The following is a 23,684-nucleotide window of genomic DNA, read 5'->3' as shown; positions in this document are numbered from 1 at the left end:
CTCTGGACATTAGTTTGTGCTTAAAAGTAACTGGAACAATATTAGTTGCGTTATTGCAGTGAAAAAAGAAAAAGGTGATTTGAATTTTATTTGCTTGCACAAAATAAAATCTTTGTCTGGATCCGGATACATTTTGAAGTAGCTGCTTAAAATATGTTTATGGATCCAGATGGTTTCATTTTTTGCAACCACTTGGAAAAAAAAATAGCATAACATTGTTGAATTTCCTAAGGTTTGCCGACACCTAGTGGTCAAATGTGATTTCGCTACTTTGGTCTCAATACTGAATTGATCAAATTTAAGCAATTGTAATTAAAAAAAAAAAGAAATTAAGATTATTATTGTGTTGATATGAGAAGTTTCCAGGATATATTTTTTAATTCAATTGTAACACATTGACACAAAAAAGACAAACAAGTTGACTATTTGATTTCATGATGTTTATTGAGCAAATGCTGCTGGGAAATCATCAAGTGATGCGTACGGCTGTGGGACTGCAAACAAGTAGCACCTCATATATTTTCTGCATTTCCGCTTCCCATACGAGAACGCAAGACCCCCTAAGCACTAATACGGTATTTCTTTGTATATGCACTCGGGTAGACGGAACGGATTGAAAAGCACGGTTAAGGCGAGAAGGACTTTCCCGGAAACTCCGTACGCTTATCGGATCGTCCTGTTGTCATTCGCTGCGGCAGGTGTGTGATTTCTTTTTGGCTGAGTTGCTATATTCATATGTCACGTATAAGGCTACTTCAGCACAGCATGTGTACGTGTGCAGAGGCCCCGCCCCTAGCCCCGCCCCACTCGACAAAATACATCATACCCCCTCTAAAGTGAATCCTTATCTCATGGCCGTACATAGGAGAGGAAAGTGCCCCTCCCCCTCCTGCCCCTGAGCTGAATAGCATGCAAAGCCCCGCCCATCCCCGAAAACCGCAAACCCATCAGTTGCGCTGCGACAAGAAGGGTAAAAGATAAAATGTCTGAATGGCTCGCCCTCCTCCTTGCATCTGCAAACATGCATGTCTAACATTTGTAGCGTTTGGCTTCTCTCTAAGTATGTTTGATAATGTCGCTCTAGCTGCATGATGTTCCCGAAGGTTAGTTCTGCTTGATTGCTCGTCGGCGGGCCCGCCTCCTCAGTCGCTCTCCGTCACCTGCTTGATGGTCTGGGTGGAGTGCTTCTCCGTCTTGATGGAGGAGACCATCTTGTCCTGCAGAACCTCCTCGACCTCCTTCACTGTTTCGGTAACGGTGACGGACTTGGTGACTTGCTGCATGCCGTCCTCGCCCGTGGTGATGGTTTCCACCGTTTTGGTGATCACCACTTTCTGGCTGCCGTCGTCTTTGACGGGGCTCTCGTCCACGCCGTTGAGGATCACGTCGTTGCCCTCGCCGAGCTTCTTCTGGTCTTCCTTGGGGCTGCTTTTGTCCACGTCACCGTTCATGGCGGCGTCCTTTGTCGTTTTGTCGTCAGTCTTTTTGTCGTCGGATGGTTTGGTCGCGTCGGTCTTTGGTGAGTCAGGTTTTGGTGAGTCTTCCTTAGGGGATCCAGGCTTGGGAGATTCTGATTTAGGAGACTCCTCTTTTGGGGAGCCGGCCTTGGGTGAGGTGTCTTTAGGGGATGCAGGTTTGGGGGATTCTGATTTAGGGGACTCTGCTTTTGGTGAACCGGCCTTTGGGGAGTCTTCTTTGGGTGATGCAGGCTTGGGAGTTTCAGATTTAGGCGACTCTGCTTTTGGGGGAGTAGTTTTGGGTGAGGCTTCTTTGGGGGGTGCAGGCTTGGGAGATTCTAATTCAGGGGACTCGGCTTTGGGAGAATCTGACTTGAGGGAAAGAGCTTTTGGGGATTCAGACTTGGGGGAACCAGCTTTTGGGGATTCAGACTTGGGGGAAGGAGCTTTTGGGGATTCAGTCTTGGGGGAACCAGCTTTTGAGGATTCTTCCTTGGGAGAAGCCGCTTTAGGGGATTCTGTTTTTGGTGAAGTAGTTTTAGGGGATTCTGTCTTGGGAGAAGAAGCTTTAGGAGATTCAGTTTTGGGGGAACCGGCTTTAGGGGATTCTGTTTTGGGGGAAGGAGCTTTTGGAGATTCTGTTTTGGGGGAAAGAGCTTTGGGGGATTCTGTCTTGGGGGAAAGAGTTTTAGGGGATTCTGTCTTGGGGGAAATAGCTTTGGGGGATTCTGTCTTGGGGGAAATAGCTTTGGGGGATTCTGTCTTGGGGGAAAGAGCTTTGGGGGATTCTGTCTTGGGGGAAAGAGCTTTGGGGGATTCTGTCTTGGGGGAAAGAGCTTTGGGGGATTCTGTTTTGGGGGAAAGAGCTTTGGGGGATTCTGTCTTGGGGGAAAGAGCTTTGGGGGATTCTGTCTTGGGGGAAACAGCTTTGGGGGATGCTGTCTTGGGGGAAAGAGCTTTGGGGGATTCTGTTTTGGGGGAAAGAGCTTTGGGGGATTCTGTCTTGGGGGAAGGAGCTTTTGGGGATTCAGATTTTGGAGAACCGGCTTTGGGGGATTCTGTCTTGGGGGAAGGAGCTTTTGGGGATTCAGATTTGGGAGAACCAGCCTTTGGTGATTCAGATTTTGGAGAACCAGCCTTTGGGGATGCAGACTTTGAGGAACCACCTTTTGGAGATTCAGGTTTAAGAGAATCTGGTTTTGTCAGTCCTTCCTTTTTGGCTTCAGGTATTGCAGCTTCTGTTTTCTGAACTTGTACTTTGGAGACAATGGTTTCTGTCACAATGTCTTCAACTGCAACCTTCTCATCTTCTTCATCTGCCTTGTCATCCTCGTCGTCTCCATCTTTGGATGCTTTGTCTTCACCCTCTTCGTCATCCGCTTCCTCTTCCTCATCACTGACTTCTTCTTCTTCCTCCTCTTCCTCATCTTCAGCCTTTACTTTCTCGGGAATGGCTTTGGACTCTTGGGTTTTTGAGCAGAGGACAGTTTCTTCTACCACTTCCTCATCACCTGCCTCATCTTCTCCATCATCCTCATCTTCTTCCTCTTCCTCTTCATCATCCCCCTCTTCCTCTTTCGCCGGTGCCTCGGAGCTAACTTTAGCATCAGTTGCCGCTACGACTTCCTCTTCCTCCACCTCATCTTCCTCGTCACCATCCTCTTTGTCCTCCTCGCCTCCACTTTCTTCAAGTGTGGCCGAGAGCTCCTGCGCAATCTGATCCAGGGCTTCCTCCATGTCGGCCTTGTCATCTTCCACCCTGGTCTCCTCGATGATCTCCTCGACAAACTTGTGTTGCACCTTCATCCTGGGAGGTTCTGATTTGGAAAGTGACATTCTGGCGGACGAAACAGCCGGACGATGGGAGAATGTGCTGAAGTGGGTCTCCTCGCCCTCTAGGAGTTTCCTGATGGCATAATCAAGAGAGTCCATTATATGATCTCTACAGAACAGGTGTCAAAACATTAAAAATTGTTACTGTGCACTATGTGAAAACAAAAGGAAATTTAACAGAAAGTATTTCACAAGCTTCAGAATTTTATTTAATCTGAATTTTTGTGGTGTCCCTGTACTTGCCTGAAGACTAAATTGTGAAAAGTGATCATTAATGATGACTAGCGCAATAGAAAATTAATTTATTCGTAAAAATATACATGTAAAAATGTTTTATCTTAATTTAAAAGTAACTATTGCTAAATAAATTAATTTAAATATTCAAACACACCTCATTGCTTTTTTTAAAAAATTTTTTTTTTTTAATTATTATTATTATTTATGTTGTTTCACCTGTATGCAGCAATCTCAATATCCAGGGCCATTTTGACATTGAGCAGATCCTGGTACTCGCGTAAATGACGTGCCATCTCCCATTTGGTACTCTTGAGCTCATTGTCCAGTTGGTGGATTGTCTCCTGTAAAAGAAAGAAATAAAAAAAAACATATCCAGGCATTTGATTTAGTGGCATATTATTAGCTTCTGACTGAAAGAACATCACGTTGATTCTGTTTTAGCCCTGCATGTATCGTAATGTATTCTGACGCAGATATTTAAATTTTTATGCACCCCGCCCTGGAGGAACGGCTGTGTGATGCAAGGACGTAGCCAGCGAGGAGGGCATCCCGCCATGATTCTTACTCAGCAAAAATGTGCAGACAGAGAGAGAGAGAGAGAGAGTGATTCTGCTGCAGTCCCTTTAACTCCTTCACGAGAGTTTGAATAGAGTCGCTGCTCGTGACTAGTAAAAAAAAAAAAAATACACATAATATGAAACTTTCCAAAATTATTAAAATCTAATAAAATGATGCAAATATATATATATCTATAAAAAATATTCTTTGCCCTTAACAATGACTTTTCTTCAAATGGTGCGATGAATTAATTGGTTTGCTTTATTTCTTTACGCTATTTGTTTCGGAAATGCACGCTGCGGTGGTTACATTACCTGCAGGCTGGCCAGGTCGCCGTTGTGGCGGTCCTCAATGTCGCCAAGCTGTCGCTCCAGGGATTCTCTTGTGCCGCGCACCGACTCTAGCTCGACCGTCTTGGACTGCAGCTGGCGCCGGTAGTCGTTGATCTCGTCGCGTGCGTTCTTGATGGCGTCCTTGTTCTGCTCGGACGCTTCGTTCAGTTTGGAGTAGTGGCACATGAACCAGCTCTCAACCTGCTGCAGGTTCTTGTCCGAGTGGCCTTCCAGCTCGCTGCGGATCTCGCGCAGAGCTTCGGTGATGTCGGCCCGCTGCGGGTCTCTCCTCTCCACGGTCACCTGAGACGCCTGGATGTGGGCCAGAAGCTCGTTGACTTCCTCTTCGTGGTTGTTGCGGATGAAGGCGACCTCGTCCTGCAGCGACTGGACTTTCTTTTCCAGCTCGGATTTGAGCATGTCCGAGTCACCGGCGTCCTTTTTAAGGACGCGGATGATGGCCTCGGTGTCCTCCCGGATGCGGGCTTCCTCATCCAGGCGCTCCCTGAGCCTCAGGATGTCGTCCTCCAGGTGGTCACTGTCGAGCTGAATCTGCGCTTTGTCGCGGTGGATCTGCTCGAGCGTGGCGCGCAGCTCCTGCAGCTCCTGGTCGAACAGGTCGCCCAACTGCGAGCGGGACACCTGCTGGTTTCTCAGGGCATGGATCTCATCCTCGATCTGCTTGTTCTGCTGCTCCAGGTAGTGCACCTTGTCGATGTAGACGGCGAAACGGTCATTGAGCCCTTGGAGTTGCTCCTTCTCGTTGGAGCGCCTGGAGGAGTCCGCGCTCAGGAGGGAACTTTGGCTCAGTTCGAAGGTGTCCATTCGGGGCTTGTTGACGGCGCTCTTGTACGACGCGCTCACGTTGGAAGCCGGGCTGGCCCGGGACCACGTCTGGGAGCGGAATCCGCCGGTGGAGGGGCCGCCCGCCGAGCGGCTGTAGCTGTAGCTGGTCCTGTTGTCCGTAACTCTCCTAAAGGGGCTCCCCATGGCGTCCATCCTGCCAAGTGTGCGAGAACTAATAGGAAAAACAGTGACTATGTGGGTGTGCTGTACAGAATGAGGGGGGGACGTGTATGCGTGTAGGTGTGAGGGGTGGATGGCTTCCACAGCGACTTCCACCTTCTCTGCGCGCACCTTTTATACGATGTGCATCGCTATGCTCGCCAGGCAGCTTGCTGCTGCTCAGGGAGGGAGGGGGAGCGCTGCTCACAGTCAACTCTCTGCTATTGGGCAGTCACGAACACATGACCACACATACAGTATTGAGTATTGCATTGTCATGTTCGTGATCTAGCAGTTGCAAATTTGCAACTGGTCCTGTATAAGGGCATCCACATGTAAATGACACATTGAGACGTGCCTCAAAATCAGCACCATGGAGAGATCCCAATGCAATCATTTTCTGTGGTTGTAAATCAACTGTTAAATGAATGACAGATGTTTTTTGAAATTGAAATGAACAACTCTTTGTGATTATTATTCCAAAGGTGCTTAAACATGACCCAAAGATTATCCAAGGAAACCAGGACAACATGTATAGAACTGCAAGCATCGCTCAACTCAGTTCAGGTCAGTGTTCATGACTCAACAATAAAGGAGCTGGGACAAAATTACATCAAGACAAGAAAAAATATATATGAAGGTTCACCTTATTTATAAAATAAAAAGGAAAAAAATAAGACTTTTGGGGAAAAATGTATTGCACTGGCGGAGCTAGGTGGGGGGGGGGGCACTGCCCTCCTTTTGAAATATGGCGACATTCTCTTGTTTGGCGGGATTTTTTCTTTTACTTTTGGGGGATTTGTAAAAAAAATAAAAATATGCTGATTATGCAGCCTTATCTCATGTTTACACCCACAACTGAAATCTTCTAACCATTGTAGTCACTGCATGCACAAGTGTGCAATGAGTGTTGTCTAACCACTCCTTCCTCCAATGCACCCCGCTCTATTGATCATCTATCAATGTGCAACGATTGGCAACTATTTAATGCACCAAAAACAGCTGCATAGATGTTTTGAGGTTTTCCTCTCCTCACTGTTCTGCAAGTGCACGACAAACTGAGTAGAAAAAAAGAAGTTGCGGCATGAAAGCGCCGTGTCTATTTTTGGCACCGTATCCCATGCATGTAAATGAACACAATCCGAGCCACGCCCCTTCCCCATTTTCCATCGTCCTTGAGCATGCCGGACTTTTAAATGTCGGGTCTTCGCGGAGGGTCACAGACAGTGTGGTGTGATGAGTGGGTCTGGGTGGGGTCCTGCAACAAGAGCCGGTCGGAGCGAGTTCAAGGCTCCAACGCAGTGCAGAAAGGTGCTGAAATGACTACAAGCCAAATCTGGCCCATCAATTAGCTTGACCAACATAAAAGTTCCAAAACAGTGTTGTAATGCAGATGCTTGTTGTTTGTCGTATGCTGGATACAAGGACAGCGTGACCTCTCGGAGAGCTGACGCGTGGCTGACTAGCACATCGACACTGTTGCCATGTTGCAAATGAGCTGACTAAGCAGAAACATGGACATCGGGATACCTACAGCGCTCAAACTGTTGACGTTCGATTGTTTTCTTGCCTTGACGGCGGTCCAATTCTATTTATTTCATTTTCTTTTAGGTCATCTCAATGCAAAGCCTTATTATCCAGCTGATCTAGAATTTTCCGTCACATAAATTTGATTAGGATAGGAATCATTTTGGGCTTGATTCAATTTAAAAGATGAATCACGACACAGTCGTCAAGCCGTCTGCCTGTCTGCCTGCCTCGCAAACACCGCGGGTCGTCTTCTCTTGTTCACAGGCATAACATTATTGCCACTTCGTCCTCGACAACAAATCGATCTTCCTCACGCAGGATCATTTACCTTCAGGACGGCAACATGTGCCACATTTAAACCTGCAGCTGTCAATTTGTCTTCAAAATGTTCTTTTCGGAGGGAGGGGCGAGTGGCATTTCTGCGGTTCAGGGTTTGACAGTTAGTTTGGGATAAACAAGTCAGTAGCCTGCTACATCATTGCTGCATTTTTTTTTTTTTTAGGCCTAATTTCCTAGAATTTGTATTTATTTATTTATATTAATACATATTCGTATATCATTCAATTGATTTATTTGAATTTTTCTACAATATTTTGCCCTTTATTCTAGGACGTCCACATTGATCCTCAGTGTCCCGGGATGAATGAAAAGCAGAATAGCAGAGCGGTGCAAAGGTTATCTCAAGATATGCCGAGGTAAGCAAGGTGTGACGGGATGTGTGGGATGAAGTTACCGTGTGTGCTTGTGCGGGACGGCGATGCCGTCCGTGTACAGTGGCAAGGAACAAATGAGCAACAAGGGTGGGTATGGGAGGGAGGAGGGTGTGTGTGTGTGGGGGGGGGGGGCATAGGTGAGGAGAAAGGGAGGGGTTAGACTGCAGTTTATCTGCAATGCATCACTAGCTCTCTCGCTCTGTCTCTCTCTCTCGGGTGCAGATCTTTTCGACACACACTCTGACTCACATCTTATTATACAGGCAGCATCACTAATATTAGCTGATTTTCTCCACCGGCCAATTAGATGTTTGCGGTCATGAGGTGGTTACTTAAATTGTTGAAAAATGCCGTGGAACCATGTGATTTCTCACAGCCAATCAGCAAAAAGATCATGTCAATCAATAAATAAAGCTTCAAGCGCCCCAAAATAATCGAATCTCACGCTGAGGAGGAAGTCACTGATCAGGAAAAGGCGAGCAGATTAAAATGTATCAATAAATCGGACACCTTATTACTTTTTTGGTGTCATACTGTTTATTTATAAGGATGCAACCAACGTTTCTTTTGTAACATAGTTTCATCAGAAAGAACAATTGACCCAAAAATGCAATATTTATAAAGTAGAGCCATGTTTTGGCAATATTAGTCCTTCATCCAGCAATATAGTCATCTCCTGTGCTGGAATGCATTTCACTTTCATCACTCGGATTGTGTCACAAACGAAAAACTCAATTTCCAGTCTTCCGATATCCCGGAGTGTGGCCTCTTGTTGAAATCTGCAGAGTCACTCATCACCCTCCTTTTCTGCAACCCTCCCCTCTCCCACCCTCTTTGCACGTCTCCACCGACACACACACACACACCATCACCGCCCGTCACACTTTAAATATTTTGTAGGTTCTTTTTAGGAGTCAGCGGGTGTACTTCATTGAACTCGCTGCTTTGCAGTATTATCACATTGAATTATGTATGGCTGGCAATTGCTCACCCTTGTGTTGGGACGATCACATGACTCTCTGGATCATGATTTTGGATCAAGTATCACAGAGTCACGACTGAAATGAATGGCTTGAAATCCAATGCTGTTGCTAACTGGAATCGTTGAGCATTCTGCAGCAGAATATACGACCTTGGCTACCCGGAAAAAAAAGTCGATTTATTTATTTAGTAAATAGAACTAAGAAATTGGCTTCCGTCCGCAGTTTGAGAAAAAAAATATTGTGTCTGAATATGAGTGAGGGACAACATATTGCAAAGTACATGGGTGCTACAACAGAACCCTGAGGTACTCCCTTTATGAAATCGTCTATCATTCTATCTGTTTCCTATAGCAACTCTCCTTTTCGGGTGAGATAAAATCTCAGAAAAAAAATCTCAGCAACGCTCATAGATGATGAAAATTTTTGCTAGCTTACTCGCAAACAAAACGGCAGGCATAAGGCAATTTCATGAGTCTCCCACTCAAATTTGCTTTGCATTATTAAACATTGTCTTGGGTTATGTCGAGACAGCGTCTTTTCCACCGATTATCATCTCAGCTCCCAATGGCCTCTTGTCTACATGTCACATTAGTCTGTTTTGAACTTTAAGTTCACTTACATTATTTGTATTATGTATTTTTTCTCATATTTAAATGCATGCGTGTATATATACACATGCAGGTGTACCTAATATTGTGCCCAGTGAGCCCACATGTCCTGGAGGTTTAGTCGCATTGCAAACGTCTCTGGGGCAAGTCAGTGAGCTGCAGCTGAGAGGAAGGTGGAGTCGTGCTGCAGAGGCTGAGCTGCAGAATCCTGATACAGCTCAACCACACTTTGCGAGCTATCACTTCTACTCTCATTACGTAAATGTGCCTGCTGCGGCAGCAGAAGCAAATTGAAAGTCGGATTGCAGAACAGACACTTTTGGGGATCAAATATTTAATTCAATCCAAAAAAGCCAATTTTTTTTTTGTGCATTTTTTAATGACCAAGCAATCATACTTGATTTATTTGTAAGTGATCCACTCAATGTGGTTAGTCAGAGAATGCCGTCGGCCATGTGCACCATGTGGCGTCCGTTTCGATCGCTCACTTTGATAGCAAGTGATTGCTGAGCGTTGCCCGGGGTGAATTTATTTACACGCCATAATTGGTTCACTAACAGCACCCGATGTTAAGTCCGTGGAGTCGATCGTCCTGCTAATGAGATTGTCTTGAGACACTTCCCTCAAAGGCCATGAGTTCCCGAGAAACCACAATAATAGTTTTTTAGGAAAACAATTCGGGTTTAATAGTCATTTAATATATACACATATACATTTACTGCATGAGTGAAATATATTTAAAACCGCCTGCCCGCTGGGTACAGGTTTTTTCTGCAAGGAAACAGATGTTGCTGCCTGAAAGGCCGACAATCAGCTTGCTTAGCAAATCAGCAATGTGTCTTGTCATTCGTTTTTTTTTTTTTTTTAAATGCTACCTGCCCACATTTCCCTGAGGACTTCCCCACTTGCCGCTGCATCTGACGCTACATTATGCACGGAGCTTGTTTGCTGCACTCGACTCACTCAAGCGATGCAGTTTCATAAAAAACAGAAGCGAGAAAACCAGTTGGGTTTTCCCCCCTGAATGTGTCTCATAGGAGTGTTATCTGAGCTCGGTGACTCAGTTTTTGGTCTATTTGTGACAATCCTTTGTACGCTACAAGGTCTCCTGGTGTGCATTTCAATTGCTAGTTTGATGCTAATTTATGCCGCTATGCTGTCTTTCGGCAACTGTGCTTTGCCTCCGGGGTGGGAACGTCTTTGGGCACCACTTTTCTTAATTTTTGCACAAACTTGATCTGTGAAGCAAAACTTTTTCACCTGAATCAACCTGTTTGTTACATGTTGTCTGCCGTCTAGTGGTGAAGGGTGGAATTACAACAAGATTGTTTTTTTTTCTCATTTTCAAGAATTAATCAAGGAGCATCTGTACATTTCTTTTTGATTTTTGAATTATCATAGAATGCCAGATGTAAATACTTATAGGGGGGCATGTATGGAGCCATAGAGTCTCCACCCCTTTTCGAAATGATGCTGTAAAGCCAGTCAGACTAGCATATCACAGCTGAGTGAGCTGTCTATTTGATTTCGTCATTGTGCGCACGCTCACACAGTTGTGCAAAGGTGAGTGGGCCAATGGCAATGCTTCTTCTTGCATATTTCATGAGGCTGCGGAAAACTGCAGTACAGTAGTTAAGTGAGAGCGGGAAGTGCAACTGTCGCATTGAGAGGACGCAATAAGACAAATGTTAGCAAAATGACATGCACATTTAGTGAGATATTCAAAAGCATTATTGGGAATTAATTTATAATTTGTCTTAATTTACAATTAATGAAATGCTAGCCTGCATTGACTCAACATTTTGTGAAGAACAAAAGTAAAAGGTTAACAGAAAAACTATCCTACCCAAATGAAATACATGAAAAATCAACTAAATACATTTTGCCACTGGCCATTTAAATTGAAAGAAAATGATGTTGGTTTCCTTTTATTTTTCAATTATCATTCAGCAAACACACACACAGGCACATGCATGCGGCTACGAATAGGACCACACAACACTGGTCTATTTCCGCTTGCGTCCCCTTCAGTGACGTCCCAACAACCTCTGCGTGCTCTCTTCTCGTCCGGTTCAGTCGAGCCAACGCCCAATTGCTGCAGTGCAGCTCGCTCCTCTCCCACAAAATCAAAATGACCCCCTCCCTCCTTCTCATCTCCTCTGCCTGAGCATCCTTTGCCTCTCCTTGCCCGCACTATTCCTGATGCAGCCATGGGACACGCGGGATCTATGCATTTAGCAATCTTAAAACCTTAAAAGTAAGAAAAACAAAAAAGAGAGTGAAGAGTAAACTTCAAGTGATAGTAGTGATACCTGTTATAATGATGTACATACAGGTAACAATGTATAGAAGCAAGTCTGGCTGTTGGTGTACCACTTGTGGTACAAGGGCTCCCTCTTGTGGTACAACAAAGAATCACAGAATTCTTTTTTTTTTTTAAATACCATATAAATGCTCAAATTGTACATATTGTTAGAGTCGTTGGATACGAAACATGAAAAAGCAAAAGGCAGGTGCCTGTTTCCTTGTCATGATGACCTTTGAACTTTATCCCATTGAATCTTTGGGAGCACACAGTGCAGAGCAAATCCACTTACGGGAATGAAAGTCGGGTAAAAACGGGCCCAGTCGATGGACATTGATCGAGAGCGGCACAAGATTTGTCCTCAAGTGCTCCGGGGCTGTTCACTCTCTAGATGAGCAAAGTCAGCACATTTCTTTGTGGAGTGCAAAGTGCCAAAAATGGAAAATAATGAAATATAAGGTTGTTTTGCTATTAGCTGATAGAAGAAGTTCACGTGTGCTGTTCATCAAAGTGGTTTGCACTACTCTGCACGATTGTGCCATCTTGGCTGCCACGCGTTGATGCTGAGATGATTTCTGGACGAGCGCCAGGCCTTGTTTTTGCCCTGCAGCTCTTGGATTCTCACAAGAGTGTGTCTGGCATGGCTCGATGGGTCTTAATGGAGGGGTGGGCGTGCAAAGCCTGAGAATGATAAAGGGTCGCTAGACTTGTTGATTTTTTTTTTTTTTTGCAAGGCGATGGATGAGGTGCAAATCAAATGTTTTTTGTGAGTCATTCCAGCAGACAGGTTCGCAATGAGAATGTTGGAAAAGCGGGGTGTTATTTTGTCAATGGCAGACTTGCAACACTGCCAGATGTCTCAGGAATGCAAAGTCATAGCACATATGAAATTTGAAATCAAGTAATCATCATGTATGGGACAATTTAGAGTTGACTAAGAGTTTTTTTTAAGAATGTTTTCCTCAATTGAATGTTTTAACAATGAAGTGAAGTAATTCAAAATACCATGCGTCGCATTTTACTGCAGGGCCTGTCTTATGGATGAATTTAAACAAGAGGCTTCTCCTAAATATTTTTATTCTGGTGGCCCCTTATTTCTGGTTCATTTACTGAAACGTTAGTGACATCTAAAGTTGTACCCGTGGAAGTGCAGCAGTAGGAAAATAAATAAATAAATAAAATATATAAATATATATTTGCCTGTGTTGGATTTAGTCCCAAAAAGCAAGCGACTCTGCTTGAACGATAGTGTGGTCACATCTCCGATATCAAACAATTGCCTTCTAAAAATAACTACAATATTGAACCAAAGATAGAAGCGCAGAAAAAAAAAAATGAAAAAATAAAAGTTGAGGCAGCGTAACTTGCGCATAATGGAAATTAAAGCACTTTCATTTACAGTAAATGACACGGAGTCATTCGCTGATTCATGCCACGGAATATTAATATTCATACACTGGCTGGATGGATCAATTGATGGACATACAGACAGACAGACGGACGCTTTGAATTGCAGTAATCTCGAAACGCCACTAAAGGGTGCTCACACAAAGCTTGACATGGGGATGTTGCAAGGTAGAGCGAGAAAAGATCAAAAACTTTTAATATACCATCTGTGACCTTTAGTGGAGTCATAAGATAGGCTGCACCATCTAATATCTACCCCCCCCCCCTCCACACACACCAAAAAAAATGATGCCAGAGATATGTTTATCTTTTTTATTTTTTAGTTCACTGTAACGTTGCACGTAACCATGACTTGCGGATCTGCTGCGGTTTGCAGGAAAAAACAAACTAATATATGCATGTCCTTGAAAATCCTCCAGAGCCCACGAAAATGTCCCTGAGGCTAAAAGGAAATAATTCAAACGCCTTCATGTTGATCATAAATGAATTAACGTCCTCCTTAACATTAGAAGTGAGGCAGATGCAAAACAACTTGAACAAGACATCCAGTTTTATTTTATTTTCGACACAGTCCCAAGTAATTTAAGGGTGTGCACACTTTATCTTGTTCATTTTTATTTCCCCTTTTGAATTTTTTTTCATGCAGTATAGTCCATGCTCGGTCAGCCACCATCAATTGGACTAAGCATGAACCGAGATGTCATCGGAATTATTAATCGTCAAGTAATCGTTTTTTTTTTTCCAGGGCTACTTTTAAATTGTTTCCGCCTGCTTGACTGGATTAGATGGAATTAACATTGTTTCGAATGAATATTTAGTATCTGTCCCTGGTTTTGTCACACGCTCGCTCCTGCTTTGACAGTGTGCGCTGCACTTTGTTATGCAACGGCGTGAAGAAAGATGAGGGGGGGGGGGCAAGATGAGGTAGGGAGAAAGCCTCCATTCCTTTTTCCTATTTCTCCCTGCAGGTGTAGAAAGTCATTATCAAAACTCACTGCTGTCTGTTTTTAAGGAAGTGAAGAAATTTTGAGAAACAGATTTGTCCCATTAAAACTAATTGTAAATTAAAAATACACAACAGAGCATTTTGGGAGGGGAGCGGGGATGATATTTACTGACCAAAAGATGATTGCTGTTTTAATTATTTTGCAAGCATCTGTCTTACTATTTTTACCCTCCTTGAGGGAGGGGTGGCATGGAAAATCCACAGCCAGGAGATGGGGGTGGGGTTGGTGGGGGGTGGCAATGGAAGCATTCTGCAGCATTCTGCTTCTTTGTACCTGGAATGGGCGACTCTGTCGGATGACAAAAAGCGCCATGCGGAAAAAAATGCTCAAATGGGGATGCTGGGCGGATTAAAACAAACAAGAGGGAGATTCACGGCAGGATTCCACTCACTTGCAAACACGGGACTGCGTGACTGGTCTCCTGGAGCAACGTGGGGAGAGAGAGAGGGAGGGGAGAGGGGGTGAGGGTGAGGAAGGGGGGGGGGTGGCAATTCAGCGCAGTGCGAGCGACTGAGTGGCCGCATCAGCACCACTAGCTGTAGCATCTTGAAGCTGACGTGTGGCTTGTGGCTGCCGTAGCATCTCCATCGGTTGTACATAGGAGGGGCTGGCGGGGAGGTGTGACAGCACACGCATGCGGCGGTGGAAAGCCGAGGGGAGCTAGTCGGGGGGCTCGACGGGGGGCTCGGGGGACAAGAGGGAACGGGGACGACTGGTAGCAGCAGAAGCAGTGTAGCAGCAGCGGCACCATGGCGCAAGCCGCCAAGCAGCTCCGCAAGACCAAGGACCTCGCCGAGGCCGCCGCCCAGGAGCAGCGGGAGAAGGAGGAGGACAAGATCAAAAAGAGGAATCGATCCAGGGATCGCAGGCGCAAGGTAGGAGATGACACCGTCTCCTCGTCGTCATCCGTCACTCTTGAGTGGTCGCGAGCATAATTGACTCGCTCGGTTCGAGGGCCTCAGCTGGCATGTGTTTGATTGTTCTCATCAGTGGAGGTGTGGCTCGGGGAGATTTGGATTTCATCTTCTCGCAGTCACGTCTCAAAAAGATGCCACTGTAGTTTGTTGCCCCTTTCATGCATTTTTTTTTTTTTTTGGGCTTCATTTCATTCTCCCCTTATGATGCTTGAATGGGGTGAATGCAAAATGGAGGGAAAGGTGATCATCAATTCAGTGACATGCTCTCGGTTTAAGTCTCCAATTAAACGATCATTTATATTTAAAATCTTACCCCCGCTTCCCACATGCTGGGTTTGCCTTTTCGCTGCACATTTTATGAGCTTGCCTGTGCACTCAACCTTGGCAGCCCCAAAATGATTCATGAGAATGAATATTGCATGGTTTAATCTGTTTCATATATTGCCAGTTGGATTACAAAACAAACTTGAAAAAAAAATATATCTATTTGCTATTGCTACATCAGAAGATATGACAAGGATACTTTTTTTTTTTTTTTTAAAGAATATTGCCGCACAGTTGATATTACTATAGTACCGGAATTAGTTCATTAGCCTGTGTCAATCCCGATTGTGTTAGCGTTTTGATCCTAGCTTGCTAGACAGAACTCGATCTTTCACCCACTATATTCTTTTGTGTACACATTGATGGCAAATTATTGCGTGTGTGTGTGTGTGCGTGTTAAAAAAAGTGGTTGGGGATGTTGTGTAATCTCTTTTAAAATTTTAGAACATCTTTCTTGTGTGTCATAAATAGGAGAGAAAGCTTTCATGCTGCAATGCCTCCTGTTCCTTCCCCACCCTTTTTTTTTTTTTTTGCTGCTTTGCTGGGTGGATTTTTTTCTTTGGCTTTTTTTGCAACTTATTGAGAACAAAGAAGTAAAAGTTTGCGAAAGCGATGTTTCAGCTGTCAATACGAAATGTTTACAAGTGCTTAATGCGGGAGGGCTCGCCATTTCCCGAGGGCAAAACAGTAACCTGTGTGGAACAAAGCAATTTATTCTCCATACTTTGTCAAGCTTGTAAAGCATCGAAAGGTTGAGTCCATTTTGGTCGTTAGCGGAACAAGAAAGCGTGTTTAGAATCTGGGATGTTGGCCAGACAAAATCTTGTTGATTCGAAATAGAAAAATCAAAAATACGTTTTAGGCATGTCAAGCCTCAGAAACAAATTTAAAATATTTATGTTTTGATTTTCCAATTTTATTGTATTCTCTGTTAATTGTTCTTTTTTTTTTCTTAAAAAAAGACAGATAGTAAAACACCAGGCATCAAGAGGTCGTAAGGGTATTAATTAAGTGGAATTAACCTTGTTGTAAATCGATTGAGTCAGCCTGCTAGCACCTCCCCGAGTACACCACTTTTCATTAGAAGTGCCGAGTCTTTCCTAGTTTTTTACCGTTTGATTGCAAAATTCTATTTAGGCAATATATCTGTGTACCCTTATGGATTTCTGAAAAACTAACTTTTCTGATTACCTTTGAAAGTCACTTTTATGGTTAGTAAATGCAGATAAATCTGCCTAGTACAAAATCTTTTTTTTTTTTTTTTTGGCGTGAGAGCCTTTATAGGAAAGGGAGGGCAGGATGGAGCCAAGGTCGAACAGAACTGAGCGGCACTCAGCGTGGCCCAAAGCGCCAGTGGGCTATATTTGCCTGCCAGCCTAGGATTACACCGCACCTTTAATGACGCGCTAGCACCTCTGTGTCACTGTATCTAACGCTAACTGATGTGATGCTAGCAAAGTTGTGTGATTGCTGAATGCTTATCACATCCTATTCGAGATTAACCAAGACCAATTTTCATCTGGAAATCCGTTGAGCTTGTGTCACAGAACAAATGTAGTCTTGATCATTTTTAATGACTTTTTAATGACTTAAGCAAACATGTTATTAGGCTAACCATACCGCGTTCATTCATTGTCATCGGATTAATCGGTAAAAATACTCCATTATGTGACTGCTGAATGAATGTATGAATAAAATCTATTAAATATTCACGAAGCTCTTGGAGGCAGATATGTTAATGTGAGGGGGAGAAAAAAATCTTTCTTAACCATGACGCAGAGGTTTCAGATCAATACGAACCTTCAACACACATTTGTATTAGCCGGAAGCTAATGGCGTTGCTTTCAGCAGCATCATTTCCATCGGGGAAAACGAGATTCTTTAGCTCAATGGGGTGCGAGAATGCTTCCAAGGGGGTGCGAGGATACCCTGGGGGAAATTTACAAATTAAAAGATTTAAAAAAAAGGTTAAGAACCACTGCTTTAGCTAAATGTGCAGTCGTCGGGATTTCACGCGGCTTGCCTGTTCTCTCTAATCAGAACATCCGTCACTATTGTAAGCAAGGCCAAACTGTGACACGGAAGGTGGGGGACGTAAATCTTGTGGTAAAGTTCATTATAAGCCCCTGTGGGTCAGGTGACAGGCGGCCTGAGGTGACTGACGTAACCATGGAAACTACAGGATGACACTGCACATTGCCGGATGATGAAGGGATGAGGAGACGGATGAGGGCATGCCTTGATGGTGATGAGCTGTCAAAATGTCTTCCTGGTTATACAAACGGACGTGAAATGTTGGCAGCGATGGGGATTAGCTTGTTGCTCGAGCTACGCGCTACAAATTTATTCGGAGGGTCGGTCCATTTTGTGAACTATGTTCAAAGAAAACTTTCGTCTAACTTACATAAATGGCCTACATACAGGATATAGCCACTGCTAATGATTCATTGTGGGGCATTAACAAAATCAAGATGAGTAATTCCGTTAATTCCAAAGTATCAGTGTAAAGGAGACGGAAAGTGATAGCGACTGGCACGATGCCATACACACTGATGGACACACACGGTGAACACCCGCACACTTTCAAGTGGAACTGGGTATTATGTCATGGAATTAGCAGTGCTCAAGGTCCATGAGGATCACGTGGCCTTCAGAAGTCCACTAATGCATTCAAACAGCAGCTCGCCATAACGCCGGCGGCTTATGATCGCAAAGATTTCATGAAGGCGTTGCTGCAATGTGATGACTTTGATTTTTCTTAGTTTGATCCTTGGCATGCCTGGTGAAATCTTTTTGAATGTAATTCAGGTCTTTTTTTATTGAGGACAAGTCCGGATTTCTTATCCAACGTTTGATCGTACAGAACTATGACATGTGGCGATTGGCGTTAATACAACTTAACATGATTCGAGTTGAAAAATGTAAGGGTCCTCAATGAACTGTAAGTTTTTTTGGCAAGTATCACTTATCGCCACCGTAGAGGCATAACACGGGGCCGCTTTAATTCAGAGCTGTCGAGCGTTATTGATTGGTCATTGAATGATGGACCCATTTCATCTGTCGCCTGGCTGCTATCCCGATGACACGTTACCTCCTTTCTCATTAAGAGGACACATAAAAAGCCCGTCCACGTCCGTCCCAGTGAATAGCAACCAGAAGTAGCTCCTGTACTGTATCCCCGACGTGGAAAATGAAAATATCAAAACAGAACATCGGCCATTGTTTCGGGGTGGTTACTTCGCCACGTTTGCATTAAAAGTCTACACACCCCTGTTCAATTGACAGCTAAGACAATACCTAAAAAATACATTGAGTATATTTTTACACTCTGCATTATGGCTATCTCTCAAGTGAACCGAGTACAAACATCAGGGCGGCCATTTTCTCAGTAAACAATCGGGGTCAGGTCCATCGAAAGCATCCATTATTACGCCAACCACTGAGGCGCGAGGGCTGAGTACTCCAATAAATGAAACCATGTTTTACTGGAACAGCTTGTTTGTAATAAACTATCATGAGAGCTGCATTAAAACAACATGGAATTAGCACAGTCCCGATGGAAATAAATCAAGGCTTCCATGCCAGAGAGACAAAGCACACAGAAGGAGAAATGGGCCACATTGACCACTCCACTTAAACCTTTTAAGAGCTCATGTAGTCAAAGAAGCTATTTGACCAAGTCAAGCCATTGTGGTTGCGGCCACTCTTTGATTGCTTGTTAATAAAAACAATCGGGTTGTTTTGATTGACCATAAGAAAAAGATGGCGAGGTTTAATAGTTGGGCGTGTCGCAATGCTTGGCCGTAATTTCATATCCCCCCCTCCGAATGAATGTTTTTTTTTTGGGCTCTATTTCCACAAGCTGTGTCCCAGTTTCAAAGTGCAAGGCGGTAGGCATGGTAGCAGAGCGACAGGAGCGTACGTGTCTCCACGGCCTAATCGCATGCTAGCTTAGCTGCATTATCAGCACTTCTCTAAGCCCAAGGAGGCTGTGGAGGCCACATCCCAAAGGACACAGCTCCTCTATTACCCGACAAACATGACAGGAGTGTCGGAATCGTACAAAACGATGAATTTTTTACCGTTTATCCGAAAATGACTTATTCTGCTTTACATTGACTCCTCTTGCTTGAACTCTTTTTAGACTTCAGGCCATTTGTTTACCCTTCATCCTTGCCACTACGTGTTCATTGTAACCCCATCCTAACTTTTTTTTGCGATTTTACGTGGAAGGATTTCCATTCCACAAGGAAGCCAAGTGATGTCATTTTGCCTGTGTTTTATTCTCCTCGGTGCGGAGCGTATCCCGCTGTGATGAGCATATGTCATCGCTTGTTGACAGCAGGGGAAATTGTAATACTGCATGTTTATTTACAACTCAACAGAAAGGATTTTTTAAAATATCGTGGGAAGCCTAGCTCGGAGGACTTGCGTGTCTGTCTTGCAATTCCGGACGTGTCATCAACTATTTCCAACATCTCAGACCTGATGGGCGGAGCTTCATTGACATGCACTTGTGTAACTTTGCCCCCCCTTCATGCGCCCTCTCGTCCATATCCCCTTCCTGTCTTCTTCTTTCTTCCTTTCTATCCATCACTCCTTCTGCTGACTGCTCACTCCTGTCATCGGGACTGTATGTTATCGTTATGGCAGGCACGTGGTGCTGAGTGGTTCACATTAGCTACGCATACTTGACCTTTATCTCTTCTGTATACTTTCTATCTGCAGGTATATGGATTTAGATTTTAGTAATTGGTCTCACAATTCTGTCTTTAAAAAAAAAAAAAAAAGTCAACACGGAGTGACGATGTCATCAGCAGACGCCCTAAGGTTCAGGTTCTACCCAGCATGGCTTGCAGGTTGCATTTCTGCAGTGCTCATGAATATTGAAAGGTTACGAGGAGAAGCGTGAGAGGGCAAGCTGGCTGAGGGAAAGAGAGAGAGAGAGAGAGAGAGAGAGAGAGAGAGAGAGAGAGAGAGAGAGAGAGAGAGAGAGAGAGAGAAAATATGGACATGATGTGTGGCTGAGTGACTCCGCATCCATGCTGGCTCGCCCTGCGGATTAATCGAAAAGCAATGAGATTCGGGACAATGCTGAGGAATGATGGGGCAAATCCACCCAAAAAGATGTCTTGTCTGCATATTTGCTAGACCATTAAAAAAAAAAAAGATTCTGTCTTTAAAATTCAAAATGGAGGCTAATGAATAATGCAGTTAAAAGAAACATGTAACAGTATGTTTAATCTTAGCAAAACCAAGAGATGGAAGAATCTTCCCAAGTTCACAAAAGTTTCTGTTTGGCCTACTTTATTTTTAGAAAAGGAAAAAACAAATTTCATATTTTATTTGTTTCTTTAATGAAGTCTGAAATAATATTTTCTGTGTTACTAGTCGACCTCGTATATTTTTTTTGTTCCATTCCATGTAACAATTACTTTGTAATCAAAATCAGTGTTAGTATTTTCTTCACACACATCAGATACATACTCGGGTCTATGCTGATGTCACACATTATAGTTCCATAGTCAAAATATGCACGCCATCTAAAGCATATTTTTGCGTCCAAATTGTATTTTATCAAAATTTAATGATAATTTTTTTCATGTGACCTCAAACTGTCATGCATGCTGTGTTCATATTAACTCTTGTGTATGTGCGGGGGTTCTTTCCCACGTGCCTTTGCTGACAATATGTTTTGTATTTGAACCCCAAAATCAGCCCTAAAATTTTGATAAAGTGTCGGGCTACATGATTAAGTCAGGAAAAAAAAAAGATTCCTTTGATTGTAATGGTTTGCCGAAGCGGCGGCCTGACACGGGCTATAAATATTTCAGATGCTCCGCTTTAGCTCAGGCAACGGAGAGACAACAGGAAGATCCTCGTTTTGATCTGTCTCCTCATTGTTTCACAGGCTTGGAGAAATAATTTCCATATTTGAATTAGTTCCTTTATTAAAACATTAGGAAATATTTTACAAGTGTTAAGCAAATATGACACTGAACTCTATGTTTTTAATCTGGATTTTATTTCTAATCTGGCTTTACACTGATTTGAGCCACGTCAACAACTGCTATCCTGAAGTTGTCTTTTTTTTTTTTTTAGCAATATGAAAAATCTCTCAGCAAAGAATCTGCAGTGCTACGACTGGAGCATCTAGCCATTAAAACTGGAGCAGCTGCCACTCTGCCGAGCCTAGCTATTGATTTTTAATTCTCAGCGCGGTGACTTCATCTTGACATCGATCCGCACTACTTTCCTGGATGGAGATGTATCGTTATGACATTCCGTTTGTGAATGGACGTTAGTGATGATACTGTGTTGGGATGGACTTTGTAAAGATGCATTTACTTGACCCTGCACTTTGACGCTTCCTGCATTGTGATGAGATTTGGAGTTTCTGTTCATATCCTCAGGCTATTTATTCCTACTGAGCAATTATGACTATTATTTACCGCCCCCTGTTGGCCAAAATGCGTAAAACAGAAGGACCAGCACAAGCTCCAATGAAAGGAAGCAGAAAAATGGACTTAGTGTTTAATTTTTTTTTGCAGGCTGATGCATCCACCAGTTTTCTGCGCGCCGCTCGTTCAGGCAACCTGGACAAAGCTCTGGATCACATCAAGAATGGCATCAATATCAATATAGCTAATCAGGTAAGCAAGCGCATTCCAAACATAATCAAGCCCATATTGTGGGATAAAAGTCAAGTACAATATATAATTGCATGATTGAGAATTTATAGGTCAGAGGATTTTGATACCTGATGGAAGAGCGAAAAGTACACTTGTATCATGACGATGAGCTTTTAGGTGTTATAAAAATGACATGGATGATTAAAGAAGTCAATGAAATTAGAAACTAGTTTTGGGCGGCTTCTGGAGCGATTTCATAACACATTGGAAGGAACGAGGATTTCCCGCCGTAACGAGGTCACGATTACGAAACAGCCAGAATGAGAATAAGAAACATTTGCTTTTCACTTAAAGTCTTGAGTGAATCATTTCATTGCAAGCCAACATGTTCCAGTTGCCTCAGAGGAAAGTCTAAGCAGCGTCCCGGGGGGAACTAATAAAAAAGACAGAATAGAAAATTAAAAATTCAAGACTTCACCTTAGTGTAAAGTGGAGTACATTAATGATTCAGTATTTCGCGTTAACATCCTTTCAATCTTCTGCCTTTCATTTTGGACTCTTTCACCTTGTTGCGTCATTGGAAACTAACGTGTGATTTGGCGCATTTTATTTCCCGTCACTGCAAGACCCTTGCCAAAATGAAATCGAGACTCCTGGTGGTCAGGTCGGTCTTAGCGACTTTGAAATAAAGACAGAGAAGCAGGCAGCGGGGCGAGGCCGCTCGCTCATTACTATCATGGCATTGTGCGTTTTGTCAGAACAGAATAGCTGTGGTCTATTTTTAGAAAGGCGGTCGGTAACTCAATGAGGTGCTGCACGGTGAAAGATATGTTCTCACACATTCTTCTCTCTTAAAGAACGGTCTCAACGGGTTACATCTAGCCTCTAAAGAAGGTCACGTAAAAATGGTCCTGGAGCTCCTCCATTCAGGCATCGAACTAGAAGCCACAACCAAGGTACCGTGCATACTTTTCAATTTTTCATTTATGATAAGTTGGATCACTTCCGTCTCGTCTTCCTTCTCCAGAAAGGCAACACTGCTCTGCATATCGCGGCACTGGCAGGCCAGGAGAAAGTGGTGGCTGAGCTTGTCAATTATGGAGCCAACGTTAATGCCCAGTCACATGTAAGCCACTTAAAAGAATATGAGGTCATGCATGTTAAGTCATCCCAAGGTTAAGGGCATCATTATTTGGCCACTTTATGAAATTACATAAAAGCCTTATTTTCTCCATTGACACAATCGTAACCCAAAAGGGTTATAGATTTTTTTTTTTTTGCATTTGCCAACAGACATTTGCATGAAGCCAAACTTTAACGCAATAAAATATTTCTCTAATTTTTCAACTTCCTGTTACCAAGTACTACTAATAATATTAATGTGTATGTTTCATACAGAAAGGGTTCAGTCCTCTCTATATGGCAGCACAGGAAAATCACCTCGAGGTGGTCAAGTTCCTGCTGGAGAACGGCGCCAATCAGAGTCTCCCCACTGAGGTAGGTGTGAGTCTGTGTGTCATAAGCGATTTGTTTTAAGTAGACAAGAAGAACTCTGTTGCACCTCTTGGAGCAAACTAAAGAATATTTGACTGTGCCCCGATCGACCCGAAAGTCCTTCTCCTCTGTGTCGGCCTGCTATGCTCATTTCAGGACGGCTTCACCCCTCTGGCAGTGGCCCTGCAGCAGGGCCATGAAAATGTCGTAGCACTGCTCATCAACTATGGCACCAAAGGCAAGGTCCGCCTCCCCGCACTGCACATCGCCGCCCGAAATGACGACACACGCACCGCCGCTGTACTCCTGCAGAATGACCCCAATCCTGATGTTCTCAGCAAG

General features: G+C 43.7%; 2 protein-coding genes across 2 annotated transcripts in view; one reads left to right on the top strand and one right to left on the bottom strand.

The window, feature by feature from the left end:
- Positions 1-425: 425 nt before the first annotated feature.
- LOC133163753 (neurofilament medium polypeptide-like) lies at positions 426-9,511 on the bottom strand. The gene is given in 4 exon segments (XM_061293969.1): positions 426-3,363; positions 3,744-3,868; positions 4,400-5,598; positions 9,391-9,511. Coding segments are annotated over 4 exon segments (3,666 nt in total). The 3' UTR covers positions 426-1,142.
- Positions 9,512-14,724: 5,213 nt separating this feature from the next.
- The window catches only part of ank1b (ankyrin 1, erythrocytic b), a 28,189-nt gene continuing 19,229 nt past the window's right edge, over positions 14,725-23,684 (top strand). Inside the window, exons 1-6 of the mRNA XM_061293330.1 lie at positions 14,725-14,850; positions 21,768-21,869; positions 22,706-22,804; positions 22,876-22,974; positions 23,247-23,345; positions 23,499-23,684. Of these exons, the coding sequence (XP_061149314.1) occupies positions 14,725-14,850; positions 21,768-21,869; positions 22,706-22,804; positions 22,876-22,974; positions 23,247-23,345; positions 23,499-23,684 (711 nt within the window). The remainder of the gene's footprint in view (positions 14,851-21,767; positions 21,870-22,705; positions 22,805-22,875; positions 22,975-23,246; positions 23,346-23,498) is intronic.

Source organism: Syngnathus typhle, linkage group LG12 (genome assembly GCF_033458585.1).
Source record: "Syngnathus typhle isolate RoL2023-S1 ecotype Sweden linkage group LG12, RoL_Styp_1.0, whole genome shotgun sequence".
Classification (NCBI taxonomy): domain Eukaryota; kingdom Metazoa; phylum Chordata; class Actinopteri; order Syngnathiformes; family Syngnathidae; genus Syngnathus; species Syngnathus typhle.
This window is presented reverse-complemented; position numbering and strand designations above follow the sequence as displayed.